Genomic DNA, 27,945 nt, shown 5'->3' with positions numbered 1-27,945 from the left:
TTAAACTCTGCAACTTTTTCTTATTTTATTGTAATTATTTGATTTTACATAGGTGGAGTCAACGCTTTACTATTATGTTATACACTTGATTATATAAATATAAAAATACATAAATACTAAAATAGATACACCCCGATTGTAAATAATTTGTTCTAAGAAATAATATAATTTTAGTGATAATAAGTCAATCAAGTCATCACAATAAAAAGAAGAATACGAACAAAAACACTCACTCGTATAGCAGTATCATTTACAAAATCTTTTTAACATGTTAATGGAAATACATGAGTAATGAACTAATAACTCTGTAATGTGAGACTAATTAGTAATAGCTCTTTTGTTAAAGGAATTTAAGGATGATTAGATTATTATACGAAGCGTGGGCGTACTATTTTGACATAACAACCAGCTGATACTTTTATTTGTCAACAGATTTTACATTTAGACGAAAAATAAGGAAGAGAAAAAACAAAACTAAGTAATACACTCCAGATTTTTAATTAATCATTGAAACAACTAAATAGCATAATTAATTACGATAACAAATAAATTACACAATTTTGTAACAGCGCTATGTTTGTTGTTTAATTTTTTGTTCCGTCTGCTGCTCTAATTATCCGCAGTATGGACCAGGTCATTCAAATTATCCTATTGTAAAGTCAAGATCATGTTTTAAACATACAAATTAACTTAGGAATGCGTTAGACAGCCCAAGAGAGTTAGCGTAATAATTATAATGATCAAAATATTCGCTAACAATTAACGAGACGGGCGCTAACGTAATCAAATCATCGATATCGATAATTGGGTGCGTCAATAAATTGGCAGCACTAGGATGGGTCTCGTCGAGAGGCAGCAGTGGTCGGTCGCCGAGAGCGTAGCAGCGACTTCAGTCTGAGCACGGCGGAGGGCGCGCGCGGTCGTCTCGCGGCGCCAGCGCAATGTTGCGCTTACTAATCTTCACTTTGTTCGCGCTCACCAATACTAACGCGCAAATTTTACCGCAAGGCTTATGCCAGTCCACTTTCTGTTTCTGCATCCCGGCCCAACACCCCAACTGGATAAACATGAACTGCACCCTGCCCTCGGACCAGGTACGTCCTCATACGTTTATTACAAACAAAAGTGAATGTATATGTACATTACCAAGCCAGATGTGTTACTATTACGCACCGGACAACGGTTACCTGCGGCGACCCGTCTGGACCAGGCTTGCTAACTTGTTTGATATTAGTTATACAGTGATCAAAGTTCGGAAGGAATGTATTAATAAAGGGAACAGGAAAAGTTTACATTAAACTTTCACAATTTTTGACAAACATATAATCGTGTTGTATGTTATACATCGAATCGTTCACAACAAGAAATAACGAATGTGTATTTGTATGATACTTTTTAACCGAAAAAAAGTAAGGCGAAGAAACTTTTTAGAAGTCACGCACGACGCCAAAGGGACGAGGAAAGTCTCGCACACACATTACTCGGGAATATTTTAAGTCGAGACAACCTCGACTACACTGAAATAGTGCAAATCCTGATTTAAATCATGCGATACACGTCCAAGTCCACGATGCAAACAAATGTTAGTGGAGTAGAGTTTTTGGTGCAATAATATCACATTTATTAAAAGTACATAATATACTTATTTATGCGAAAATATAGGTCAATATTTTATTTTTTTCCGAAAATAAAACCAGCACCGTCTCCTTAGTATTATGATTATAATGTACCGGCTGTTTGTAATGTACACGTGGTGATTGTAGAATATTTTATACAAAATAACCTACATTATTTCAAAATTTCTGTTGTGTTGTATTTACTTTAAAATATAATAGTAAAACTTTAACCTCCAAGAATCTCTGTAACTTCAATGAATTAAAGATTTTGTAACTTAAATTATGGCAATAAAATATAACTTTAAAAGTATAACATATAAAAGGCAAAAATATATTTGAACAAATAATTAAAACTGTATGTTACATCAATTGTCTTTGAAAAAAATGATCATTGTCAATATCGTTAAAAAATACATATAGGTACGACGTATTCAAATTTACAAAGTTTTAAGGATATATTTAACTTAAAACTATAATCAACTAGCAGCCCTGCCGAAGATTTCGATGCTAAATTTTATCAAAATCGGCCTACTAGTTTTTGAGTTTATTCAGTACAAAAAATGAAACGAAAATACAAATCTTTTCTCTTTATAATATTAGTAAGGAAATATGAAATAAACCTAAATAAAATAGAGAGATGATACATAAAAAGGATTTCTCATAACCGACCACGTGTTATTTAAAGCGGTGTTAAATGACGTAGAGTCATCAGACAAAGCGCTTAGGCTGAGGATTTTTCTATTGTGTGTCACCCAACTAGCACATAATGATCTCGTTAACCACTCTGACTTGCCAATCGGTACAACATCATTTGCGTAGTCTGGAGAAAATGCTCTTCTAACCCTAAAAATGGCAAACATTTTTGAACACCTTGAAAATGATTGATTAGATAACCAAAATCACAGATAATCATAAGGTTGAAATTTTATGACATTTTTCTTATCTGTCAAAGGTGAATGTGGTCATGTAAAAATAAAACACTGAAAGTAATGGAAAAATATCTCGAACTAATCGTAATAACCCATATAATAGCAAACAATATTCTATGAAGACAAAAAAAAACAGCGCTGTTTATACCTATTTACCTATTTAATTAGTAATTAATAGAAAAATAAAGTTTTTGTTTTGACGCTGACTGGAGACACGATATGACATGACTGTGACGCGGCGGCGGCGCCCGGGCTATTTGCAGCGCCACGGCGTGCTTGCGAAAGTCACTAGTCCATAAACTAATCGCATTCCAGAATTCTTTATTGCAGAAAATGAATTAATATAGATTGAAATAAAATTAATGAAAGATATAAAGCATTATCTGTTCATATCAAAGAGTATATAAGTACTTATAAAGTATCGCAATAGGAAAAAATATCGGGACATGAAAAGAATTAACCCTTAAATTCACAAATGTCGTGGAAGAACTAGCAATCGACCGAAAACTGGTAAATATAAATAAGAAAATCCTAAAAAGAGATAGAAGAAGAGTATCAGGAACTCCACAAGCAACCAACCAGCCCTCAGACCGACCCTCCAATTACTGTCGATCAATTGATAGTGATTGCTCTGAACTAATATAAATAACGCACTAACAATAAGAAATAAACTGAGTGTACTCATTTCCTTATTTGATAAAGATTCAAATGTGGCTGTTAACCTTCGGGTATGAATTGGTTATAATTCGAGCAAAACTGACAGCTGCGAAACTTGGGATTTTACTTTATGGAACATTTGAGATTAAAATATAAAACATTAGACTTACTAGATGATATAACATTATATAAGGAAGACAGATTTATAGAGGTGCTTAGCTGTTGATGATGGTAGCTTATGCCGACTTTGTTACATAAGAAGTAATTAAAGAATTTAAAAACGTAAAGCCATCCTTATAACTATCTGTACACAAAAATCTCGAAGTACATAAACAGATATTAAAATTTTATAAAAATGAAATGGATCAGCTGCTCAGTCATATGACAAAGTTCGTCGACATTGGGCACAGTTCAACATTTGGAGAAAATAGCAATATATGTCAATGGCCGGTGTCGGTGGGCGCACTAACCTATAATCATGGTGGCACACTTGTCGCCAGTCAGACCATTCACAATGGACGCCAATCACAGAGTAGGTAACGGGGAATAGGTAAACGGAAACATAGACAATGCCATTTTTCCCGATCGAGTGAAAGTGAATATTCTAGATATAGAAATAGACTAAATAATAAGTTAAATGATTGATTTCCACAGTTAAAGAAATACGAATGAGAGCATCAACGCAGAGTCCTCGGCCGCCGCAGGAAGCGATCTCTCACTACTTTTTTTATGGCTTGTCCGTTGATCCCGGCTCGCTCCATGTTGTGGCGATGCGCAGCCAACGTGTGATTATAGTTTTTTTTGGAACTTCAAAAGTTTCCTTTATACCGTTAACTATTAATGCACATCACGTATGTTTAATACGAATTCTTCTTTTCTTCTCAATCGATTTAAACCTTCATATAAAGATCTCATTGTGAGTCTTTTTGGGTAAACATAAACAAGGTTTTTTGTGGCAGATAAAGCAACCCCCGCGGCTCAACAGGTGCGGCGGGACGTCGATCCCTCACGTTTTGTGACTAGTTTTTGTATGGCTGATAACGAACGCATGTGATGTTTAAGTTGGCGAGCCAAGACACTTTTTAATATTCCACCCGAGTCTGCCGGCGGCCATGCATCTTGTTATTTTCAATAAGTCTTCGCCGGTAAGCGTTCTCATCCCATGTTTGTCCGTTCCGCTCGACGTGCACTTTATTATAATTTTCTATTCACTTTAATCTGGTTATTCGAAATATGACATTTCAAAAAATTCAAATAGCCTTTTCTTGCTCAATGACGGCCGATATCGAAGTACAAAAATGTATGTTTATCAATTTCATTGAATAGCTTTTAAATTTAAATCCATCGAAACATTTATCATCCATCGGGGCGATCCTATCCTAACGGATAAATTATTACCGGCTCATTGTCAGTGTGCAGTTGTCATTGTTACGTGTAACGCAGATGGTCCCCTGCAGATAGTTTGTGCAGAGCCCTGTGTGCAGAGTAATTAACTTCCGGGACTAACTAAAGGGCCCTACGCTCCCGGTCACAGTTTCTAACAATAAAGGGGCAATCTCCGTTCTTGTTATTACAGCCTGTCGATGAACAACCAACTATTGCAGTGATATTACATATTATAGCGGAAATAATTTTATTTTCTTGTGTTGTTGGTTGTTACACAATTCTCAGTACTAAAAAAATAATTAACATGGACACTAAGCTAATTATTTTCTCTTTCGTACCTCTATATTCGACGTTACTACCACCACAGAGGGTCAAGCAGGGCACTGCTGCATGCACTCGTAAATCTGTTATAATAAGCCACCACATTTAACATTGCTTTCCAATGTAAAACTAAGAAATGGTAAGTGATTCGCTGTTATGTTTGGCAAACACCAGTGTAACGAAAATGCTATCTCATGTAACAGAAGCTTTGAATGACGATCAAAGTTTGGGATCTAATGATTTCGTAAGTCGCATTCAATAAGTGCAATTTGTGAAAGATGGCGTAATGTTGCGTCAGCGCAGGGAACTTTCGCCAGATTCTTTCATTATATACACACACAGCTTTAGGTTACGTGAAAATTGTTGATTCCTCTCAGATAACTGATTATCTTGTAGTGACTTTCGATTGGTCGTCTAATATCATGGTTTCACCTGCCCTTCGTCAAACTAAGAATAAAATGTACATTAATCAAAATTGCTATGGGTAGACTTTAAAAATTTCAAGATTACAGTTGATTAGCGTAAAGTCTTTTACAATTTTATCTAAATTGGCAATATCAAATCAGAAAATATAATACGTTTGCTCTTCTTTACTTGATACATAAACTCTTTATCTTATATAACATTAAAATAAAGAAACCGATTTGTAACAGTAGGTACAATATAATAAAAGTAGTATATATAATAATAGTTCGGAAATATCCGCACAGACTATACCTTTTAAAACTTTATAATGAAGCACACATTGCAGATATTAAAGTTATAATACCTCGGATAATAGAAAAACACGACAATGGCCGATTCAATAGCCGACCAAGACTAGTTCCAGAGCGCGATAAGATAACACGTAATGACGAATTTTATCAATCGGGTGCGTCCGTAGGCTTGTAATAAACAATGCAAGGAAATAAGAGTAAATAAGAATATTGAGGCTAATATTGTAGTCATTAGTGAATCATTTGTGTGCGACGGATTTGTGTTTTTGAATAGTGACGTAATTGTATTCTTTTCAATTCTATTTGGAGCTACTCATATTATAGGAGTATTTTGTACTAGTTAGCAATCATTATTCTTGATGGAATAGAAAGTATATTTAGTTTGACTTTAACTTCTGTTAAAGCACAGGATATCTATCCTAACGACGAACTATAAAGCAATAAGTTATGAGCACTTTTTATTTTGAATCAATTGAAAATTTCTTATTCCTGATGAAACAATTATTGGAACGCAGGAGACTTATGTTTTATTACAAAAGATGAATAAAACAGCACACAAGATTTGAGACGAACAATAGAACAGACTAAATAAATAATTAACAATTTCAACCGATGATATCATTAAAATTACTGGCTTGTCATAAAAAGTGTACCTTTATTTCTAATCACATAAAGTCCATTTTAATAAGATATAAATACAACTCGACGTTGCCTATGGGTGGGCATCCGGGAGATACAAAATATGTGAAGAGTAGTTATCAAATTTTGTGTCTATTAAATATCGCAATTTCTTTGAACATTTAATCTTTGAGCATTTTCATAAAGCATCGAAGTTACTTTATATTTTTTTTATTCTTCTTCACTTAGCGCACTCATTATACCATGTTCTAACATCACTTTTTCTAACTTCTTTCAACGATCATAGGAGGAAAATAAATTAAGTGATGTGCCAAACAAACGAAATCGACAAATGAGTAACTATTTTGGAACACATCCCAATTCCGACTCATTCATGTGGCTTCTATCGCACTCATATTCCGGGAATAAAGTCTAATATTAAAATTGAACGGTGTAGCGATGGCGCCGCACTGGTGACAGCACAGACAGACAGAAATCCTCGCTTCACATTGTATCTATTCTATATGCTTGTCGATCAGTCGTGTACGAGTTAAAATTACTATACTTTAAGGTCGCGCCACGCATACATTATACAAACTGTGATTTTCTTATACATTATCATTTGCTTCACTCTTGCGGTTGGCAATTTTAACTAACAAGACAAAGTAAATACATATGATGCTTTGTTTCATATATAATATATAATTTTAAAATGATTAAAACCTATAAAAAGTTCAAGTAGACCAAGAGAATGTGGCTGTGGTTAAAATGCAAGCGTGTAATGTTCTTACAGGACAAAGCTTAGTGCGCGCTATCAGGCCACTTGTAGCTGGTAATCGTTAAATGGCGGTAAATATTTGCGAGCACATTAAGACAATGTTTGCACAGAATTCGGTGCTTATCTGTGCTGATTACTGTCTGCAAGGCATAAGGCGTAAGCCACTTTCATAATGCTCCGCAAAAGTTAATAAATAGCGCAAAATAATTTTACGACAAAAATAAATATAGTCTCTTAAAAGTTTCCCGTTGTTTGTACAGCATTTGTGAAAAGACTTGTAGTTATTTTTTAATACAAAATACTTTGAAAGTGAGAAAACTTTAAGAGGAAAACTACAAACTCGAGTTAAAAATCTAAAATTCATATTACAAAACTATGCTCAGTGCATTTGTAACACAAGCATAGTATTTGATGAAAAGACAATCTTCGTGTTCACGCAAGTAAGCAAGTGGGAATAAATAGATTAAAGTTTGTCACGACTCTAACAACACAGTAAGTGGCATAACAGACCTCGACTGATATGTTAAACGGCATATTTATAGTGCAGATAACAACAGACCATTCCTTGTAACTTATGATTGCAACTGTCAGAGCTACCTACCAATTATCATCGTAAGAGAACGATATAGTATAACGTGTCCTCCCATTTTAGACAATAGATGATTTGTTGAAATAATTTCTTGGGCATTTGCTGGTACCAACGTGAATTTGAGACCCTTGGAAGCGAAACAATCTGTTTATTAATGCATGACAAAATGGGACAACCGTAAGAGACAAATTTGGTGATATAATAGTGTGTATCGTGTAAATAGCGACCTCAATAACGAATTACGCTCGTTGTTTTAGAATTTTCTAAGCGATCCTGTGGCTGATGAGTAACAATAGGACGGTATATGGGAACGAGCTATTGTTTTGAACAAGGTCGCAAATTTTAACAAAGCAATCGGTAATAATGGAGCAGATGTTTAACAAATTAATTATTACAATATATTTTATGATAAACTGGAAATCTATTTAACGAAAGCTGTTAATATTCGTGGAACTCATGTTGCTGAATCAAACAATAATTTCTATACAAAATGTTTTTTTGCAGATAATATTCAATAACTGAAGGAAAATACTTTTTAAACCAACAGACTAAATCTTGATACAAGCGTTTTGATAGAAGATGCATCTGTGTATGTAACAAAATAGGTTAACACTTCGCAGAATAAATCTGACTAATTTAAACTCAATGCGAGCTCAATAAAGGAGGCAGCGGCCAGTAGGAAAGAGTACAATGACATCTGTGTGACAGACATACGAAACTAAAGTTTGCTGATACAATACTCGGTATAGTTAAATTATATGAGTAAATATCTATCTTACTTTATACTTACAATATTTGTATTTATCTTAAAAAAATGATGATTGAAGAAGAAGAGAAAATTCATTAATGCCCTCAGCACACATAACTAGTTCAAGGCATTGATGTAAAAAAATGGATTTTTAAATAAACATTTTCAGCGTGCTTGAACTCTATGCCAGCCAGTTGATTGTTGATAAAAATAGATTAACGTTCTTCCCGCCGCTTATCGATACGAATGTTCTTAAAATGCGATTATTAAATCGTCCAGAAAAGAGATACACATCCGTCACAAAAACTGAAATTTCATCTTTTTCTATGAAAAGTAATTATTGATTTACCAAATGTCGTTTGAATTTGGTTATCTTAATTTTTATGTGATCAAGTAAAATACAGATATTTATCGATTCGCTAATGCAAAAACAAACATATAACGGGATGGATCAAGATCACACCCAGCCATTGTTCCAATTGATATATGACCCATCGAGAGACCAAAATCTCCAACCATTGTGTCTAGCTAGATACCACCACGGTCTTGTGAACTCCTAATGCGAAATTAAATGGGTAAAGGGCACTGGATGAGACTCGACCTTGAGCAACACGTAAAAGTTTTCAATACGGGTGAAGAAGTCGTTTCGTTTAAAAGAATACTTTATTTAAAAGAATGGAATGAAATAAATAAAGGCATCGGATGGAACTTGAAGTAGAGCTAAATCTAAGTTTTCAAAACTATTTAATGTTTTCCTTTAGGACTTGTCGAACCGTCATATTCCAACGATGTATGTGTCAGTGAAATTACATTTTTCATTTCCAACATTCAAAATAAAGAATTGGATATAAGTCATTAATATGTAAATCCAATACCGCTTTCAAAGTGCAGGTAAAGATGACGCGGTGCAACTAACAAAGACTTCACTGCAGCCATTTCTCAAAGCCGTCAATTTTAAATTTAGTTGTTTTTTAATATAAATAAGAACTAAACTATACCTGAAGACGTTAGGTTGTGGGTGTAGTACAAAGACATCAAGTATCGAGTCATTTAAAGACTAAACATAACGATCTAAATATTACTGTTAGGTCATAACCATAACATTAGGAATGCAGAGCCAGAATGCGTTGTAACTGACGCGCTATCCAACAAATAATATGCCAACGGTATACGATTAAATATGGCTACAGCCGGCCACACCATATGATCGGGTAAACACAAGTCTGCTCGACTTGTCCGGCCAAACAGGTTTGTTTGCCTTCCTATGAGAAGTTAATTCGTTAGGCATAATCAATGTTTCCGAGTTCAGTTGGTTTGCGTTGCGAAGCTGATTCACGTCGCAATATCTAATTCAAACAAAAAACATATGAGCTACATTCAATCGGAACAAACTCTAGCATTATGGACAAAAAATAGTTTTTAGACAGGCAAAACCACGATGGCACGATGCAGAAAATAGGTACATGTTTTGATGTGGTAGTCAATAATGACATAAATATAAAAGAATAAATAAGATCGGGGATCGAACCCCGGACCTCTCGGTTCAGTGGCAAGAATTTTACCACTGCGCCACCGAGGTCGTCAAGTAATAATAAAGGAAAAAAATTACTCTGAGTAATAAACAATAAGCCCACTAGCTTTTATTTTTAAAATGTGATCTTACGACAAAGTAAAACAAAAACAGAAAGTTTTTTTTAAGTGTAGCTTAATGAATTGCATAAGATATTAAACGGATAATATACTTGACCTGGCTTGCCATTTATATGAGCTGACGAGTGTCTCGAACTTAATGTAGATTCTGCACTCAGACGTTTTAATCGTATCTCAATGGTTTTGCAATAGTAGTATTTATTGCGCGTATATAAGTTATCTTATGGAGACACGACTTAGCAGAATCGACGGCCAGAACCGGTGATACGGCACCGGCAAGCGACCGTCAGCTTACTCCGTAAATGGTAGCGCTAGTTGCAAAACAAATGTCTGACTCATACCATACGCACTGCTGTGCTGTGAATGAAAATTTAAAAAAGGCGATACATATGTACGTTGTCTGTTGTCGATTGCGATATTAGTATTGGTTGCTAAGGCGCGCGTGAAAACATTTCCATAGCTTGTAAAACATAACACGAGTACTAATACAATTGGAAAAGATGAAGGGTGTAGCTGTGTGTAACATTTTAACTCAGCTAAAATTGATGATTATTTCTGTAAAATATATTTGCATTTGGCCAGTATAGTGGGGTTAAATTCAAGACTTACAAAGAAATACTTATTAGTTAGTAGTAGTAACTACTTGTTACTTATTGTTTATACAATCTGAATAACCGACCTCTCCAGTGTCTGTCATCAAGATGTGTTGATTAGTATACGGGCGTTAACAAAAATATGTGGGCATAGAGCATTTTATACTTTAACTAGCGGCCCGTCCCGACTTCGCCCCGGGTAAAACACGATAAATTATATACCTAACCCTTCCTCAGGAATAACACTATCTACTGGTGAAAACCGCATGAACATCTGTGCAGTAGTTTTTGTGTTTATCGTGAACAGACAGACAGAAGCGGCCGATGTTGTAATAACAAAAACAGCACAATATTGAAGTTAAAAAGTCTAATTCAAAATCGGACTTTTAATTTATTTGATTCATCCACAACACAAGTAAAAATTGATTCATTTCGATGATGCTGTAGAACGCGATCTCCGAAACATCCTTACTAATAACTGGTGTCCAATTGGTGTCAATGTGTGTGTTTATGTGCATTTATTTTTATTTGTTCGACGTGTGTGAGAGCGGACGTGTCATCTCCACTTCTTCCTTTTGTGAGTCCTGTAGCTCAAGCATCAGGCATGAAACCGATGCTTAAAAAATGTTTTACTTACGTAAATATACATTTTTATGTATCATCTAATGCTTTGTTAATTTTAAGCTTTCCGTACATTTTAAAAATGTGATAAACACTTTGTTATTTTAAATATTAACCACACAGACTGGTTTATTACTAAATTATAGTTTAAGTGTCAAGCGCAATAGGCATGCAGCTACCATTAGTGACGATGCCTTAGAAGCCAATTTCATCGAGAGCAATATAACGCACTTCTAGAGAGGAAATCGTCTCTTGTGCGCCAATTGCCACTGCTAGAACCGATTTAGCGAATAGACAATACAATGGAAAGTGACCTACGTGACGCTTGCTAACTCTGAAAGCGGAATTCCACTCAATTTTAGATTAGTTAGGAAATGAGTAGTTGAATAGTTTTACTCTTTAAAGCTGAATATGTAATGCAGACGATGTCCCTCGGGAAATCAGTGATGTATATAATTTATTACTCAAAACTCTCTAACACTGTTCAAAACTTGCATGGTAAAGGCCACTACAGTATTGTAGCTAATAACTGTTTGACTTTCATGTAAGTAATTACATTTTTAAACAACTCTTTTCCATGTGGAATAGTAAAGTAGTTGCATAAAAATCTGCAACTTATCGATTCTCCAAATAATAATTGGAGAAATCTCCAAATTAAATTTGAGGATTTAACTCCTGACTTGGACACTGAGCTGGCGGTAATTTAATCAGTAGCCCGTATCCGCTGGGACCCCTCCGGACCACCGGCGCACGATGCACTATTTACGAGCACTCCAACAAGTTTGACACGACATTGTCCAGAAATAAGTGCTATATTAGACTTTAGTGGCGTAATATGCTTTATTTTTTTCGTTTTTCAAGCAGTTCTCTGAAAGGCTACTAGGGAGAAATTGCTTACAGAGATACAGTCTTATGTTTTCTTTTTTATGTGCGGTAAAAGTTTTGGATTGCACGGACAGGATGTACTATGAACATAAACTAATCCAAACAATATTTTTGGAATATGGAAGTAGAAAACACTAAATTCAAATTCAAATCATTTAATTAGACCTTCACAGGCACTTTTTCTCGTCAATCTTTATATTTATAGTTATTTCTCACAAGCTACAAACTACTTCGGAACGACCACTGCTGAGAAGAAATGCCGAAAGAAACCCATTTGAACAGTGTTGGTCCCTATCATGCCAGATCGGCTTACCATTATTGTTTCTTACAATGTTTTTTTTTTTCTAATAATATATAATAGTACATAATGTACATAGTCAAAAGGTATATCAAAACAGATTATGATTATGATCCGAGTGCTGATTATAATATATATATATATCGATGTGAAGCACCCGTTCACAAGTTGACGCATGGGACAGCCATCGCGTAGCTCAACCATAATAGAGGGAACCTCACGACCCGACTTCTTATTCGTCGAAATAGAAGTATCATTCAGACACTTGAAGAGACTATTTTAACTTAGAACGATATTATAAAAAATAACATTATGGATGACCTTTTAACGATGCCTAGCTTGTTAAACATAATAATACATAGAAGTGAGTTATCTGTAGATCGCTCGATGCTTTGTATTGTCTCGCAGGTACTCAACACCACTAACTGGTGGCTCAATTTTAATAACCGCAGTGAAGGCTTAGTAATCAAGCTTTAGTCACTTGTAAGAATAATATAACTTATCTTTAGGGTTGTCACAATAAATTTTATAAAACATGTTACAACATGTTAGTGTTCTGTGAAGTATGATTTAGGGTTTGGATATGTTTTGTAACATTCTAATCAGTAAACCACTACTGAAAGCATCTAATCAAACTAAATTATGGTAATGAGGAATCTTATTATAAACAATGATAAGTAAAATATTTCGATGTTAAAATATTGAAAATATAAAGAAAAGCTTGGCAACCCTAGGAAGCGAGTTCTCGGTAATACAAACATTCAATTTAAACATAACAAAAATGAGTAATCAGAGACTTGCTTGGAAATAATAAGTATAAGGTAGCAATGTGATAGTTGTTACTTGAGTGCTTTATTAGACTCATTATAACCTGGCTGGCATCTCGTTATGTAAGAGGTATTAAGGTGTATGATTGATACGTCAAGAAATCAAGAAAGAAGATGAAATATAACTTTATTTATATAGAATCAAGAGGGTCATTAGACTGCAGTCAGTGCGTTTTAAAACTAATTAGATGAATTTATTTAAGTCGTCATCATTACATTTCCGTACTATTTTCAAAAAAAGGAAAAATTTCCTATTAAAAGTATTATGATGATTTCAAAGCAAAACAAAAGCCGATGAACGTGCTCTGATTTTTTACAAAAATCTCTATAAAGACGCGACAATATTTGTATTAAATTATATTGGTTTTACAACAGTCAGCTATCATTGAATAATTTTGTTCACAGATGCTAACGATAAAAGATGGCGATATCCCAGAGTCGACAACGAATTTGGTGATAGCCGGAGCTCGGTCAGTGGAACTGCAGCCTAACTCCCTCAGCGGGCTCTGGGACTTGAGGAAGATCCTCCTTAAAGACTGCGCGGCCGTCGTTATCAAACGGGCTGCTGCAGTGGAACTCAACCTGCTTCGAGGGCTTCTGGATATCGAGAACTGTGACGTCCTACGGATTGAGAAAAATGCCTTTATGAACATTAAAGGTTAGTGTTTCATTTCAGTGATTCATGTTTTAAATTGATAATTACCGGACTACCTGGAATATCTTCTGTTTTAATTGTGACACAAAATGTTATCTTTATGTCGACGACTTTATTTATCTAGTTCGAATCCTAATCAAAATATGCTACGTTACCGGGAATGCTTAGTACAACTATATTGAGCTCCTAAGGTCAGATAGACAATACATTTTGGTTGGAGTTATCTGGTACTTAACTATGTAAGCGCTTTAGGTGATTTGTGTTCATGTTTAATTAAGTAACAGCAAAGCGATTTTGAGTTCATATGCATATTGTTATTTTAAGTTGCTGACAGCGAGAATGATACAGGTGAGCACTAAGATTGTGTTCTCACAGATACAGCTATGCGAATTTTAAAAATGGGTATGTGTCATGTGTAAATCAGTGTTTTGCCCACGGCTTCGCCCGCGTGGATTTCGCGCGGAAACAGTTATAGTTTTCGGGACAAATTGTACTCTAAATTAGACTGGTTGAGTAGATAGACTAGAGGTATAGATGTAACAAACTTACTTTCGCATTTATAATATTATAATTAGAATAAGATTAGACAATAGATAAGATAGGTTAATTACGATATGAATTCACGAAATAATTTTAATATTGATTAACTAAGTATTTATAGAGATTCGAAAAACAGGAATATCGAAAAACAACTGTACCGTAAATTCGTAAATATCGTTAATGTAAAATAAATTAAATTGAACGTTTTCTTTATCATAATGCCTGTTAACTGTCTCTTCAATATATTCTAATCATTATGCATACAAGGTTTTCTCCGTAAGCTCTTTTTACTAAAACTCAAACACATACACATCAACGCCGTTATAAATTAGATTTTAAGTTCGTCAGATTGGACCGACTAATTATAAAATATTCTATGTGCGTTGTGTGATTTCGGCAGTGATATTGTTGTATTTATAAGGAGTCGAAAGGTGTGTACGGTAGATTTGGATTCATCAAAGAGCGCGTGTTGACTACCTGATGACTTTCGTAGTCTATTGATACCTTTGCGGACTTAGTTCTACATGCTGGTCATAAACCGTCCTAGAATTAGGGAGCCAGTAGTAGTGACGACTACGGAAGTTCTCACCTGAGATGATTTTATGATGATGCTAATTTTGAAATTGTCTTGGAAAATTCAAGTTATTATTCAAGCGTAGCTTTGAATATTAAAAAACTGTCTAAATGTATATACCCAGAGATTATAGTACATTTATATTATTATGAGTACACAGCAACGAGGAGAATTTGGATCTGCTCTCTCATCTCCGATTGCAATTGAAAATTAACTAAGCCAAACTTCTTGACAAAGTTTTGTTTATTGAAGCTATGATAATGATAGATCGACACCAAGCTAGCCATTGGAAGGCAGAAGTGTCGACACTTGAGATTACCACGAGGCGACCGGTTTGGTCTCGCTCGCCACCGGACGAGACCTATTAACGACTCGACATCCAACTCCTAGCGTCCGTATAGCTCAGATGGAGACACAGAAACAAAAATTGACGAGCATTTGTAACTACACATTGCAAACAATACAAGAACTATCAAGCATAATTAATATATGCGCTTCGACTGCCAGGCCAATGAAGTGTATGAAATTGAAATCAGCGACTTTCCAGATCGAACGAAAAGACAAGCTAACATTTTGCGTAAGTAGGTTACCATAGACGTCATGCAGTCAGTTATAGGGAATAATGCATTTGAATTGAATCGATCGCAAGTGTTTGTGTTATGATAGATGCGTTCAGGGTAATCAATTTGACGTCAGAACTTTTTCTCAGTTGGACGTGTTTTATTGTATCCGTTGTTTATGTGGACTTTTTGGCATATATTGTTAGTTTGATGAGATCGGTTAACCGTATATAATCCAAAATATATTTTTTTTACTAAGAAATCCTACATTTGAAAGAAATTTACAGCGATCTAAAATTAAGATAGGGTGGGCGGACTCTATCTCATGTCTTGAAAAACAATTCATCAATAATATATTTGAGATAGTTAAAATAAAATTTATTTCTCGAATTTTCGAATAGCCCTGATGTGATGGAATCGGCACACTGACGCGCCCGCATAGCGAATCGGTAACTCGATAACTCCACATGTAATAAAGGGTAATAAACACATGGTCGTTATATAGAAAGGAGGTTTTGAAAGTACACTGAAGATTGTTTATTTTAAGGAATGACAATAAAAACTATAGAAGTACCTAAATGAAGCAGTCTAGCCTGAAAGAAAGAGGTTACCGGTACGATTTTACGCGATTTCGCGGATATCGTCCTGGCTATTAGCAAAGAGACATATCCTTTAACGTCAACAATTCTATTTACCACGCAGTGATGTAAACTAGAATTTATCTACGACGCGTGTGATAAACAATAATGTACATACAAAGCCGACATGTGCACAAAAGCTGTGCAATGTGCACGCACCCTTGTGTATGTCGACGACAATGTAGCGGAATCAACTGAATATTCTAACTATACATTTAAAAAATAAATATGTGTGCGCAAAACATGCGCAGAAAAATTTTCTGAAATGGTGAATATCAAATCAATGAACCTCGACTTAATTTTCCATGAGTAGTGTTTATTAACATTAATTATGAATTGTAACAAAATTACAACAGACATTTGACAACACAATCACATTGAAATTTTCATGCAAACTTGACGTTTGAAGAGATTTATTTAATATAACTTTGTTACACGCTACACACGCGGAGATCTGATTACTAGGCATGCTTCCCTGGATTCTAATTACATTTTGATAAAATATAGTCTAGAAATTTGAGGTCCATTGGAAATGGCTCTAAAATTTGAATAAGGTTTGATATATGAAATGTAAAACTACTTTTAATTTCAAATATTTATTAGTATTAACATTTGTGATTTTTGCTTTTAATCTTGGTTTTTTTACATAACGAGAATTTTCTCGTGGCAGTTAAGTCTTCTAATTAATTTATATTGTCGTTCACACATTGTCACGATTAATATTTGAACAAGTGTAATATAAACAGCTTATGAATTTATAGTTGGTGGTGTAACAATGAAAATAGTGTATCAGTAATATTGTTATCAGAATAATATAATTTTAAATAGACGAGTATCTTCACCTTCAGCTCTGACTTGAGAATATTATTATTACGATTACAACAAATTATTGTGTGTGTCGTCACTTAGTACAAAGACGTAGGCACAGATACATTTGAATAAGTACCATCTTCGTTCATCATACATTGATAGATTTATTCATTTGTGTTTATTGTATTTATAAATGTTACAACAGGTGTATTACAGATCATCATTATAACATCTTTGAACATCTCAATTCTAGTGGTCTTTTAGTGTTTTCGTTTTATTGTTACGTTATCGACATCGATTGCGATTACATTGTTTATTGTGTATAACAATAATAAAAAATTAGTCTCCAAACAAATATGACTGATTGTATTCACAGCTAATAAAATATCTCCAGAATAAGATTATAAATGCAATCAATTACCAGCCTTGTCACTTATAATTTAAATGTCATTGTCCCTTGCAAGTGCACTGATGTAAATACGGTTAGCATTTGATGACTAATTCTAGACTATTTGTGTCCACGCGTTCGCAACTTCACACTCCCAGTGACCGAATACAGGACTAATCATATTGGAGGGCAATACAATGCTGCTTAACAGTGAAAGATGGTACAATATTGGGCTAGCTGGAGTTTATATTAAAATAACAGAATTGATAATAATAATTTCTTGGCGATTCCAGGTTTTATTCGTAATTTCGAAACATACTGAATACAACTTAAGATTTAATCACACTGTGTGGCGACATGTTCAAAATCGTGGCACATTTTCAAAAAATGTCACTGACGATTTAACGAGCAATGAAGGTCCAATCTTAATGAATGTTACAGCTTATAGATTTCGAAATAATTGACTCAATACATATTTCAACTTTCTACTAAACATTATAGTCTTGGTATGATAAAAATTGATATGATAAAAAGGGCCATTCAAGGAAAAAATGGGCGATAATGTTTTTGACTTTCCAAATAAATACTAAAACAAATAATACAAGATTAGATTAATACTACACCCTTGATAACCAACATGTGAAGACCAGTCGTCTCGGAACCAGTCCCAGCCAATGTCACGGGTCCATCCCATTAATCGAGACGAACCGATGTTCTTTCATGGGAGGTAAGCTGAAAAGTCACGAGCATTGACAACCTCAAGAGTACCTGTTTAATCGACTTGATGCATCGTTATTATCTTTTATTTGTATATATTTACTTTATTACATAATTTTGTATGTATATTATAGTAGTAGTCCAATTTGTATAATTTGCTGATTGATTTCTACAGAAGAATCTAAGTTAGGACATGTAGCGTGGTCCGCAGCTAATATTAATAAACAGATGTTTGATAATTTGTAAATATAACTACAATAAACCATGGCTTATTTAACCAAATCCTTTGAAATATCGCATAAATTAGCAATTATGTTTTCCAGGACAGATTTGCTTAATATTTTATACAGAGAATTAATTGAACGTATATCGTTCGACAGCTAGAGTTCGTTAATTTGATTCAAATTGAGGACATCTCCGGAGGATAGGTGGCCGCCGTCCGCGGTCTGCCTTCTAAAAATACACGTTTCCCCGACTAAGTTCCCTTACACAGGATAATGACTCATGTCGAGAAAGCGCGGTACAAAAGCGTGAATGCATCTTAGACAATAGGCGAGTGTTCCCTACTCAAAACAACTGATGTATTGTTTAATTTTTCAATTTCTGTGGCCGCTTCGCCCTACTGTTACAACAACACAAGTTCGGATGAAAATTGGACTATAATTAGGTTCTAATGCGATATGGATGCAGAGTATGGAAAGCCCTTTACAAAATATTGTTAAAAGCTTGTGAAAAAAAAACATTAACAACGATATATAGACCCCACAACTCATTCCTTTTTTTTTATTTTTTTTTTAGTTTGACGTTTAACCCCCCTTGCTTCCAGGGCCCTTGTCGGTGAACATAACTAATTGTGACCGGACTTCATTGGAGGGACCTGCGTTCTCTTGGCTGCTGGAAATGAACATCAGCAACGTCAGGCAGTTAGACCTGACACCTGAGGTGTTCATGAGAGATCTCGCGGCCAAACCTGGCACCAAACACGGACCTGATATGAAGGTTGGTTACTTGAAAGTATTGCATATGGAAACTGCTTCTGCGAATTGAATTATGAGCTGTGCAAATTTAGCAATCCTTTATGAGATAGATACTAATACTGCCCGCTTTGAACAATGTGATAATTGAACTGGCGAGAAAAGCATAACGTCACTGTCTTCGCACCTGACATTTGACAATGCTTTATTAGGTCCATTCCGCAACGCGAATTATATAACGTGGTTATATCAATCAATACTTAAAAGGAACCTTTCATTCCAGATCGAACTAAAAAACCTGACCATAAACAAAATACCAGCTCAGACCTTCGGACATTCCGCAGCTAAAATAACGATGGAAGCTGTGAATGTAGACTTGATCAGCTCCAAGGCGTTTTCAGGGAACACTATCAGCAACTTCACGGCTGTAGATAGTACCTTCAGACGTATTGACCCTGAAGCCTTCAGTGCTAAGACGCAGATAGGTTTCCTTAACATCAAAGGTTGCAAAGTGCATGAGATGGTTTCGAAAGCATTGTCGTCTGCTGTGACCAATCTCAACATTTCACATTCAAGGTATACGTTTCTTCATGTTATTTTTATTTTTTTAACCGTTCTTTTGGTTGTTGATTGTTAGCATAAAAAGCACATTAACATGTCCAATTTTTCCATAATTTAATATATACGAGATAAAAGAGATGTTTGTGATAAAATGTCTTACGATATCATCTTTTATTTTCAGATTTGATAAAATAGAAACTGGTGCCATAAATGCGACTGTAGTATCCGTCGCGATACTGAGCAATGAATTCCACAAGTTCATGCAGAAAGGCTTTGAATTATCCTCCTTGAACCGACTACATATTCAGAACAACTCTTTGGATGAATTGCCGAGCCACGCCATCGTGGCTCCGGGCGCCTCCATACACGACCTTATCTTCATCGATAATGAAATAGAAACAGTCAATCCCGGCAGTCTTGAGTTCATTGGCCAGGCCACTTCTTACAGCAATATAATTTATAAAAGTAACTATTACGGACAAAAGTGCTACTGTAATATAACCCAAGCTTTGAACGAAGCTCTAGGAGTAGACAGTCCGGATTTTTACGAAAACGAAAGTTTCTGCACAGTCGACACGTTCGTAGCCCGGTGCTTCAACGTCCTTGACCAGAATATGCTGCTCAGCCGATTCATCGAAGACATGTGTAACGCGGATGCGATTCAATGCGAGGAATTTAAAAGCGAAAGCGAAATAAAGAATCCGAGATTTCCTCATAAGGACCCCGAAGAAGGAGGCATCACTCACCGTAACATAAAAGTTATAGGTATTGTTATAGTTACTGTATTTGGATGTATACTTATAGCACTAGTTATAAGTTTGATTAAATGGATGAGGCAAAGAGGATATTGCCTTACTATAAAAAATATGTTGATTTCATCGAACTCAAACTGCGGGTCGTTTTGTGACAGAATATGCACGTGCGGCACGAACAACGGTCTGGATAATGCACGATCCATCTCCCAGCTGTCCGTCCACGAGTACTCCGAGCGACGACGACTCAACGAGCCCAGACTCGAACAAGTCATCCAAGAGACCAGACTGCCCGACACCTACGAGGCCCCCACCGTAACTGACGACAAAACCACTCAGACCTTACCAGAAGAACTGACTAAGGAACTCTTAGAGAATTTAAAAAATAAGTTAGAAGATCCTGAAAATTATGTAGAAGCAAGAGAAATGATAGAACATTTATACGAGCTTATTAAAGTAGAAGAAAGCTGTAATACGAATACCCGTCTACCAAAGACAGAGGAAAATATTTACGAATTGCCGTTCCAGAATACACAACCTAGAATTGGAAGAAACAAGAAAAAGATGATAAGCATCGGCACAAGAGTTCCATCTCTAGACAAATTACTACCGCTCTCACCGTACAATAGACAAACCGCTTTGGCGCATGAATACTTCGAGCCCAAAGACTTTGCGGTCCATTTGTATGCGGAGATCGCCAACAACGACCAGAGAAGATTGTTGGGGGGCATGCCAGACGTGGTGGGCGAGCAAGTCCGGCCGCGGGGGCCATACCTGCGCGCCGTGCGAGACAAGTTGAGCTCCAGCTCGCCCAGTTCGGCGACTACGCCGTATAATTCTACCAAAACCACGCCTACGACTAGTCCTATCGTTAGTCCTTCTCAAATGTCGATAAAATCGACGAAATCAACTACTTCCAATTCTTCCGGAAAGATGTTGAACAGGCCGCTGCCGGATAAGCCGGTGTTGGATCCGGGCGAAGGACCTTCCAACCAGCATGGTTGAGATAGGCTTCCGGTTTGGGGGTACTACCCCCACCGGGTAATCCAGAGACCACGCCCAGGCCTGCGACGGCGCCAGCGCTGGGCGATGCCGCCCCCGCCGCCGCCGCCGCCCCTTTCGCCCACGACATTGCCTTCCGACGAGCTGCCGCCGACTTTAGCAATTCTTCTGAGGATTTTTTCTGTGATATTTTTCTGGTTTATTTTGTCATTAATACAATGGTTTCTAGAAGAGTGATTGTGTTACCCAGACGCTTAGGTATGTTTTGTATATAATTTGTAATTAATCTTATTGTGCCACTCGGAGCGCGATGCGCCTTATAAAGACAGAGGTATGCATTTTGTTGTTGAACCGCTTTGTAACTTCGCAAAATATGAGTACTACACTGCTGTTATATTAACTAACATGTATCAGTCATTATATAAATATACACATATACGATAAATTAATATGAATTAACTAATAAATTATTTTATGTTCACTTGAATTTCTTAACTACATATTTTCATAGAAGTAAAATACGGAATGGAATTTTGATCTAGCTGTAAATCTAAACTATTTCACGAATATGTAGTTCTCATACATGAAGCGAATCCCCGAAAATGATCTTCATTCTTTCGTCCCAAAGGTTAGTGAAAGTAGAAATTTATTTTAGACATAAATTATTGCAATGTTTATATTTCTAGAAAACTTTACACTCCAAATTTTACTATACTCGTAATATTACCCAAACATATTATGATACGTATATAAAATTAATTGACATAGCAAAAGTTCAGTACCTAGTCTATATAAATGAACAGTTATAGCACTATGTCACGTCTATAATGATTACGGCCTAAGGTGTAAGTTATGATGTCAGTTTTATGAAAAACCCGTAAAATAATATGCATTCCACAGATGCAAACATTATAAAATATATAGCATTTAATGAATGTCTCGATACCCATTCTATGACAACTCGTACTAGATGTTTAACATTAGTAAATAAGGAGTAGAATCACCTCGTTATACAGTCCTCCCTATTGTGTCGTGTTAGTGTTTCAGAGTTTAATTTTTGGCAACATTTCAAAAGAAACCCAAATATTAAAGTGCAGCGAAATGTATATCAATTATTACCACGTTTTTAAAGTTAAATCAAATGTCTTAGCTAAAATTAAATTTTGTGTCCCATTTTGAAGCTTCATCTCATATATTTGTGAATAAAAAATGATATAATATGGTAGTTGCCTGTGTATAATATAGTATATATATATAAATGCATTCACATAATGAATTACGATAATCAAATGTACTTACATTTTTGTTCTACATTAAAGTATAATAAGTTTTTTACAGAAATGTCATTTTTGACACACACATTTGTTGTTGTCAGAAAGATTGTCTTTATGTATTCAATGTGTCGACAAAAAATCATTTCCGTGCGTTGAGGAGTTCTTAAGTCTCGAGCCGTTCCTGGGTGCACCCTCAGGTCATGCTTATCATAATAATGCAATGTCATCCACACTAACCGTGTGTACAAATTTTCAGCTTATTCGGTTGAAGATAACTGATTCAAAATTAAGTTGCAAGATTTCACCCGAATAGAAATTATGACATAGAAACATTGCAAGTTACAAGCTTGTAATAATTGAAAGGCTACATTTGTGACGCCACTCATGTGCACTGTCATACAAACCCCATGTTATTTTTTGTTTATGACGCGCGGAAAAAAGTACCTGATATGACTTGATGGCAACTACCCTATTGATATATTAAAGGATCATATATTTTTTTTTAAATCTGTCTCTAGCTCGTATATCACTCGATGTTGGTTATAATCGTAATTTTAAAATTTGTAAATTTGAAATTAAAATGAAGACACAAAAGTGAGATTAGGTAAGAAAAATGTGGTAAAATGACCTCTCATACAAATCTCAACCAGTTGAGTGATTGATTGTTTTGTATGAGATACTCTGCCAATATTTTGCGTAGAATATTTCGCTGTTAAATTTAATAGTTCGTGTATACTATTCGGTATACTTTTTAGACCTCATATTAAGATGATAGGATAAGAATTGAGGCGACGGTGAGAGCTTTAACTACTGTAGTTCATGGTCATGGATTGTCACAGATCATTCATTCGCTCATTGATTACTCTAGGATATATTTGGTGTTAGAGTAAATTCGTAGCACTTTTTAATCGTTCAAAATTGTGTACACTAATATTAATGAACAGACATGGAAATAAACACGGGAGGAACGAGACTGGTTTATTGTAGCTTATGCATATTGTAGTGGTTACAACGATATAAAGAAATATATTATGTGCAATCCATTGTAATGTAGAACCTCCAAGTAATTATTCCCGATCAGCTTTTAAAAACTTAACCTGTGTACAATTTGAGAAACTAGTACATATAATATCCACATCTCGATTCAAATATTATAAATGCGAAAGTCTTTCTATATTACTGTTTGTCGTGTTTACACAACTAAACCGCTAGGTGGATATAGATGAAATTTGGAATAAACAAAACTTATGGTTAAACATAGATTACCGCGCACGGAGCTGTGGGCAACCCGATTACGGTTCATATATGTTCACTAAAGACATGGGTCATATAGATTAGACAATTTACTTATTCAATGAATCAGGTAAATATTTTTGAATCTTGTCACAATATCTTTCTCGGTGACCATAGACAACAGATCACATAGGACCGAGGAGCACAAGGTATCCATGGCTTTAATATTTATTAATTATATTCAATATAAATATACATATATTTAGTATTTCAATAATTGTCTATAATATTCAATATACTTATATCATGTATTTTCATATAAATATATTATTCAAATTGGTAGAAGCTTTAAATTAGGCCTTTAAGATCTTAACCGTAGTTATTGATTAAATGGACAGTGCTTCTACGAATATCCTTAGTCTATGGAAAATTTTGAAAAATAATAGTCTTATATTTTCGTTAAAAAAGATATAATATATTGATATCTAGCAAACTATTCTGTGTTTGTTATGAGGGTGAACATTTTCACAGAAATATTTATAATGTAAAATGAAAAAAGTATTAGATTACATGTTAGATGCAGACGGTAAAACACAAAATTAAACTCTTTACACACACATAGGGTACGAGTACATAAGTAAATATTATTGTAAACATCTCCTTAATTTACTATAATATATAGTAAGGAAGTTATCGTCTTGGTATTATATTCTTCAGAGACGACAGATTATTCCAGATAATTTGAACTTTTAAATAATAACACACATCGTATTTTGTAAGAGGTTAAGTAAGTAAGCAAGAACACATATAAAGGGATTTGCTAAATAAACTGCTCAAGTAATTGTATAACAATGTTTTAATGAGACAATAGTTATGCTTTACTAATAATGCATACAATATGTGGATTAATTGCTTACTTACTTAATCTAACCTGAGAAAATCGTACGACATGTTTAATCATTTCCTTCTTGTTCAGTAATAGTTCCCAGGAGAATCAAAACCCAAGTTCTCACTCTCACACAAAATTAGTTTTATGTTAATTATTTCATTTAATATATTACTAGTTTGAATTTGTCGCTATCGATGGTCGCAGTATCTAATACATGTTATTATATTTCATTGTTTCAATCAAATTACATTATCAACGATTTTGTTAATTGTGCTTATACCAAAACTGTATTTTCATTAACAATCTGCAGAGCATATAGAATTGTCAACGGTTACTTGTCGAGTATATTATGTTCGAATGTTGGGTCAATATTATCCGAAGCATAGTCTGAAGTATGTGTAATCACAGAATTTGTAATAATAAGACAAATTGATGACTGGCTTGCATATGAATTCAAATTTAAATTCGATTGACTAAGTGTGAGCTCTGAGGCGATTGGGGTTTATGTCAGACGGCGTGCAGACTGCTATAAAATAACGTTGACATTTCTATCGTGTTATTATTACGAATTCTGTGGTATCAAATGGGCTGCCCTATGGCATTGTGACTATATTGACGCTGATGGTCTATGAACAATTCAATATTACGAGTATGTGTATGTTAATTAAATGTTATAATTAATTAAATGTTGAATGTGTACAACGTATTTTCTTTCTTACATGCCCTTCTTCATAATATAGGTAAAAAATAATCATTTCTTGACATCAAGTTCGAAAAATATCCAAAATTACCTTACCTTACCTTATACATTATATCTTTCATGAATCAAGCATTTAAGAATTGTTGAAATAGAGGCTACTCCATGAACAAAAACAGCGATTCTTGTTGATTGTTGAACCTCCATTTCCATCCATATAAATATTGCAATAGGATACACATGTGCAGTTGTATTTAAATAACAATAAATAAATAAAATCTATCCTCTGCAACGCAAGACAAGGTCTTAAAGAGAGGTAAAATCGTTACCTCTCTTTAAGAACTTGCCTTTTATTGCTGATGAGCAGTATTTTTTTACAGTATCATAGTAACATATACACAAAAAGAATGCTAATGTCTCAAAGTCACCCTGTGTTCAAAAGAAAACCTTCTTTCAGGTCACAAGACTTTCAAAAACCCTCAGTTCCTAGACTAATTAGTTCGATCGATGAACTGGTTTTTTGTCCCCGTAGAAAAGCAAGCTTAGTAGTGCTGCAGTAGCTATAAGAGAGGTTATGTGTAGGTATGTCTGGTTCGTTAGTAAAGGTTTGCATGCCACAGAGTGACGTCACGAGCCTTGTTAACGCTAGGAGTGGCCAGGTGGTAAAGTGTTCAATCTGGTCAAGATTGTTTATTTCGAATAGGTTACAATTTTACGGTGCAACTCACCTTAAGAGATAAAATCCTTTGTTGGGTGACAAAAGCATTTCTAAGGAGAGTTGATGACAGGCATCGGAATCTTTGGGGCATCATGGCCGCCAAAACCGGGAACACGTATGAGAGAGAGCTAAGTTTACATTCGATAAATTGAAGTCATCGCACCGAATTATGTTAACTTCCTGAAATAACAAAGTTTACATTGCGTTTGAAAACAGAACTGGTAACATTTAACTGTTACTTTGTTTATGTTATCTTATTTATAATACACTAGTTACGGCCCGCGACTCTGCCCTCGTAGAATTTTTGAACGATGCCAAAGACCGTACGAAGTGGAAAGAAAAAAGTAGGAAAACAGACCCTGGGCGCCGACACTTTACAGCTGAAAAAGGCACCGGGTAAATGCTCCGATGAATAAGAGATCAGACATAGCTCCACACAAACTGCATCTTTATATCGAGCAAGACGAAAGAGACCGAATTTTATACGAGATTACAAAAACGTGAAAAAACACAAGGTCAAGGTCACCGATAGTGGAATCTCCAGTTTTTTAAGCTTATCACTTCACCTATATCGACGCCGAAATGGGGCGCCCGCCCGCTGCAGAGGTGATAGCTGGAGATGGGAGGTTATCAGATTGTAAATCAGGTGATAATGCTCTGAGATAAATAAAATTGTTTATTTCAGAATTTGGTTTCGTGTTACAATGGTGCTTATAATACTTCCTGCTAAACTTCTTCATCCAGTGTGACATCTGTTAAGATATTTTTTGTTTTTTTCCTAAGAAATAAAAGAAATTGAAATGTCATGGTGGTGTCAGTGTGCTTATAGCGCCTTAACAATATACTCCTGCAGAATCAGCGAGCGCTGCACGTTGCATCCGACCCGATTACTCCATTTTTATGCTGACTCGTATTCTGAGACTCAGTTACATTGCTGACTGTCACGGATCCAACCAGCTTTCGTAAAGAATAAATATGATTAATATATATATATATCACACGATTTTATACTAAGTAGTTATGTAATTTACAATTGTCGAGTGCACATTTATCACTCCTATGTTTGTCGGAACTTTTTGCACTCGTTCCATAGTCCATACAAAAATAACAATTTGGTATCACTCAAATATAAACATGAAAGTTATCAGTAGGTCAGCTTTGCACTTCGTATCAATTAAGTTTGACACGTTCATATTTTCAACAGCTCCATAATTGCCCTGTACATTATAGTATGTTAGTGTTTAAAGCGTATTTGCACCATGAATTGATGGTAAATTGAATGATCATTACTCCAGCCTAGCAATGACTGGCCACGAACTATATGGTTGGTCGGTCAGAGAAGAAATAGAAAGATCATATTGTTGCCGACACGATGCATAGTTTTAGAACTAAATTCTTATGTTCCCATGTTGGCAAATAAAGATTATTGTTAATATAAGTCTAGGTGTAGATGCAACTTAAGTTTATCCCGCTTAGCAACGTATCAACAGGTCCTGAAACTGGAGGCGTAGCATACGTGTCCCGTCTGGCGCGCCCCACACACGTATTTGACACCAGATTGTAATATCTTGTATTTACATGGCGACCGTCGAACAATATATAGTTCTCGTCCAACGGATCAGTTGGTACTTGCCTGGGTACCGCTACTGCGGTTTACACTAACTAGAGTTTGAACATTTCAAACCACTAAACACGTGGATCGAATGAAAATCACAATATTGCCATTTAGAA

At 35.2% G+C, this 27,945-nt stretch overlaps 2 protein-coding genes across 3 annotated transcripts in view; one reads left to right on the top strand and one right to left on the bottom strand.

Annotated features, from left to right (window-relative positions):
• hiw (highwire) overlaps window positions 1-27,945 on the bottom strand; it is a 116,380-nt gene that overhangs the window by 32,537 nt on the left and 55,898 nt on the right. The window lies entirely within an intron of this gene.
• Window positions 865-25,501, top strand: LOC128683297 (uncharacterized). The gene is made up of 5 exons (XM_053768753.2): window positions 865-1,094; window positions 13,638-13,890; window positions 18,941-19,113; window positions 19,372-19,664; window positions 19,831-25,501. Exons 1-5 carry the CDS (start codon window positions 942-944, stop codon window positions 21,404-21,406), a joined length of 2,448 nt encoding a protein of 815 aa, XP_053624728.1. The 5' UTR covers window positions 865-941; the 3' UTR covers window positions 21,407-25,501.

This window comes from Plodia interpunctella, chromosome Z (assembly GCF_027563975.2).
Source record: "Plodia interpunctella isolate USDA-ARS_2022_Savannah chromosome Z, ilPloInte3.2, whole genome shotgun sequence".
NCBI classification, from domain to species: domain Eukaryota; kingdom Metazoa; phylum Arthropoda; class Insecta; order Lepidoptera; family Pyralidae; genus Plodia; species Plodia interpunctella.
This window is presented reverse-complemented; position numbering and strand designations above follow the sequence as displayed.

Bases quoted from the DNA above. Each gene is read 5' to 3' on its own strand.
- LOC128683297 (XM_053768753.2), top strand. From the start codon at position 942: ATGTTGCGCTTACTAATCTTCACTTTGTTCGCGCTCACCAATACTAAC. The intron at 13,891-18,940 runs GTTAGTGTTTCA...CCTTGCTTCCAG, and splicing joins TGCCTTTATGAACATTAAAG to GGCCCTTGTCGGTGAACATA. The intron at 19,114-19,371 runs GTTGGTTACTTG...CTTTCATTCCAG, and splicing joins AACACGGACCTGATATGAAG to ATCGAACTAAAAAACCTGAC.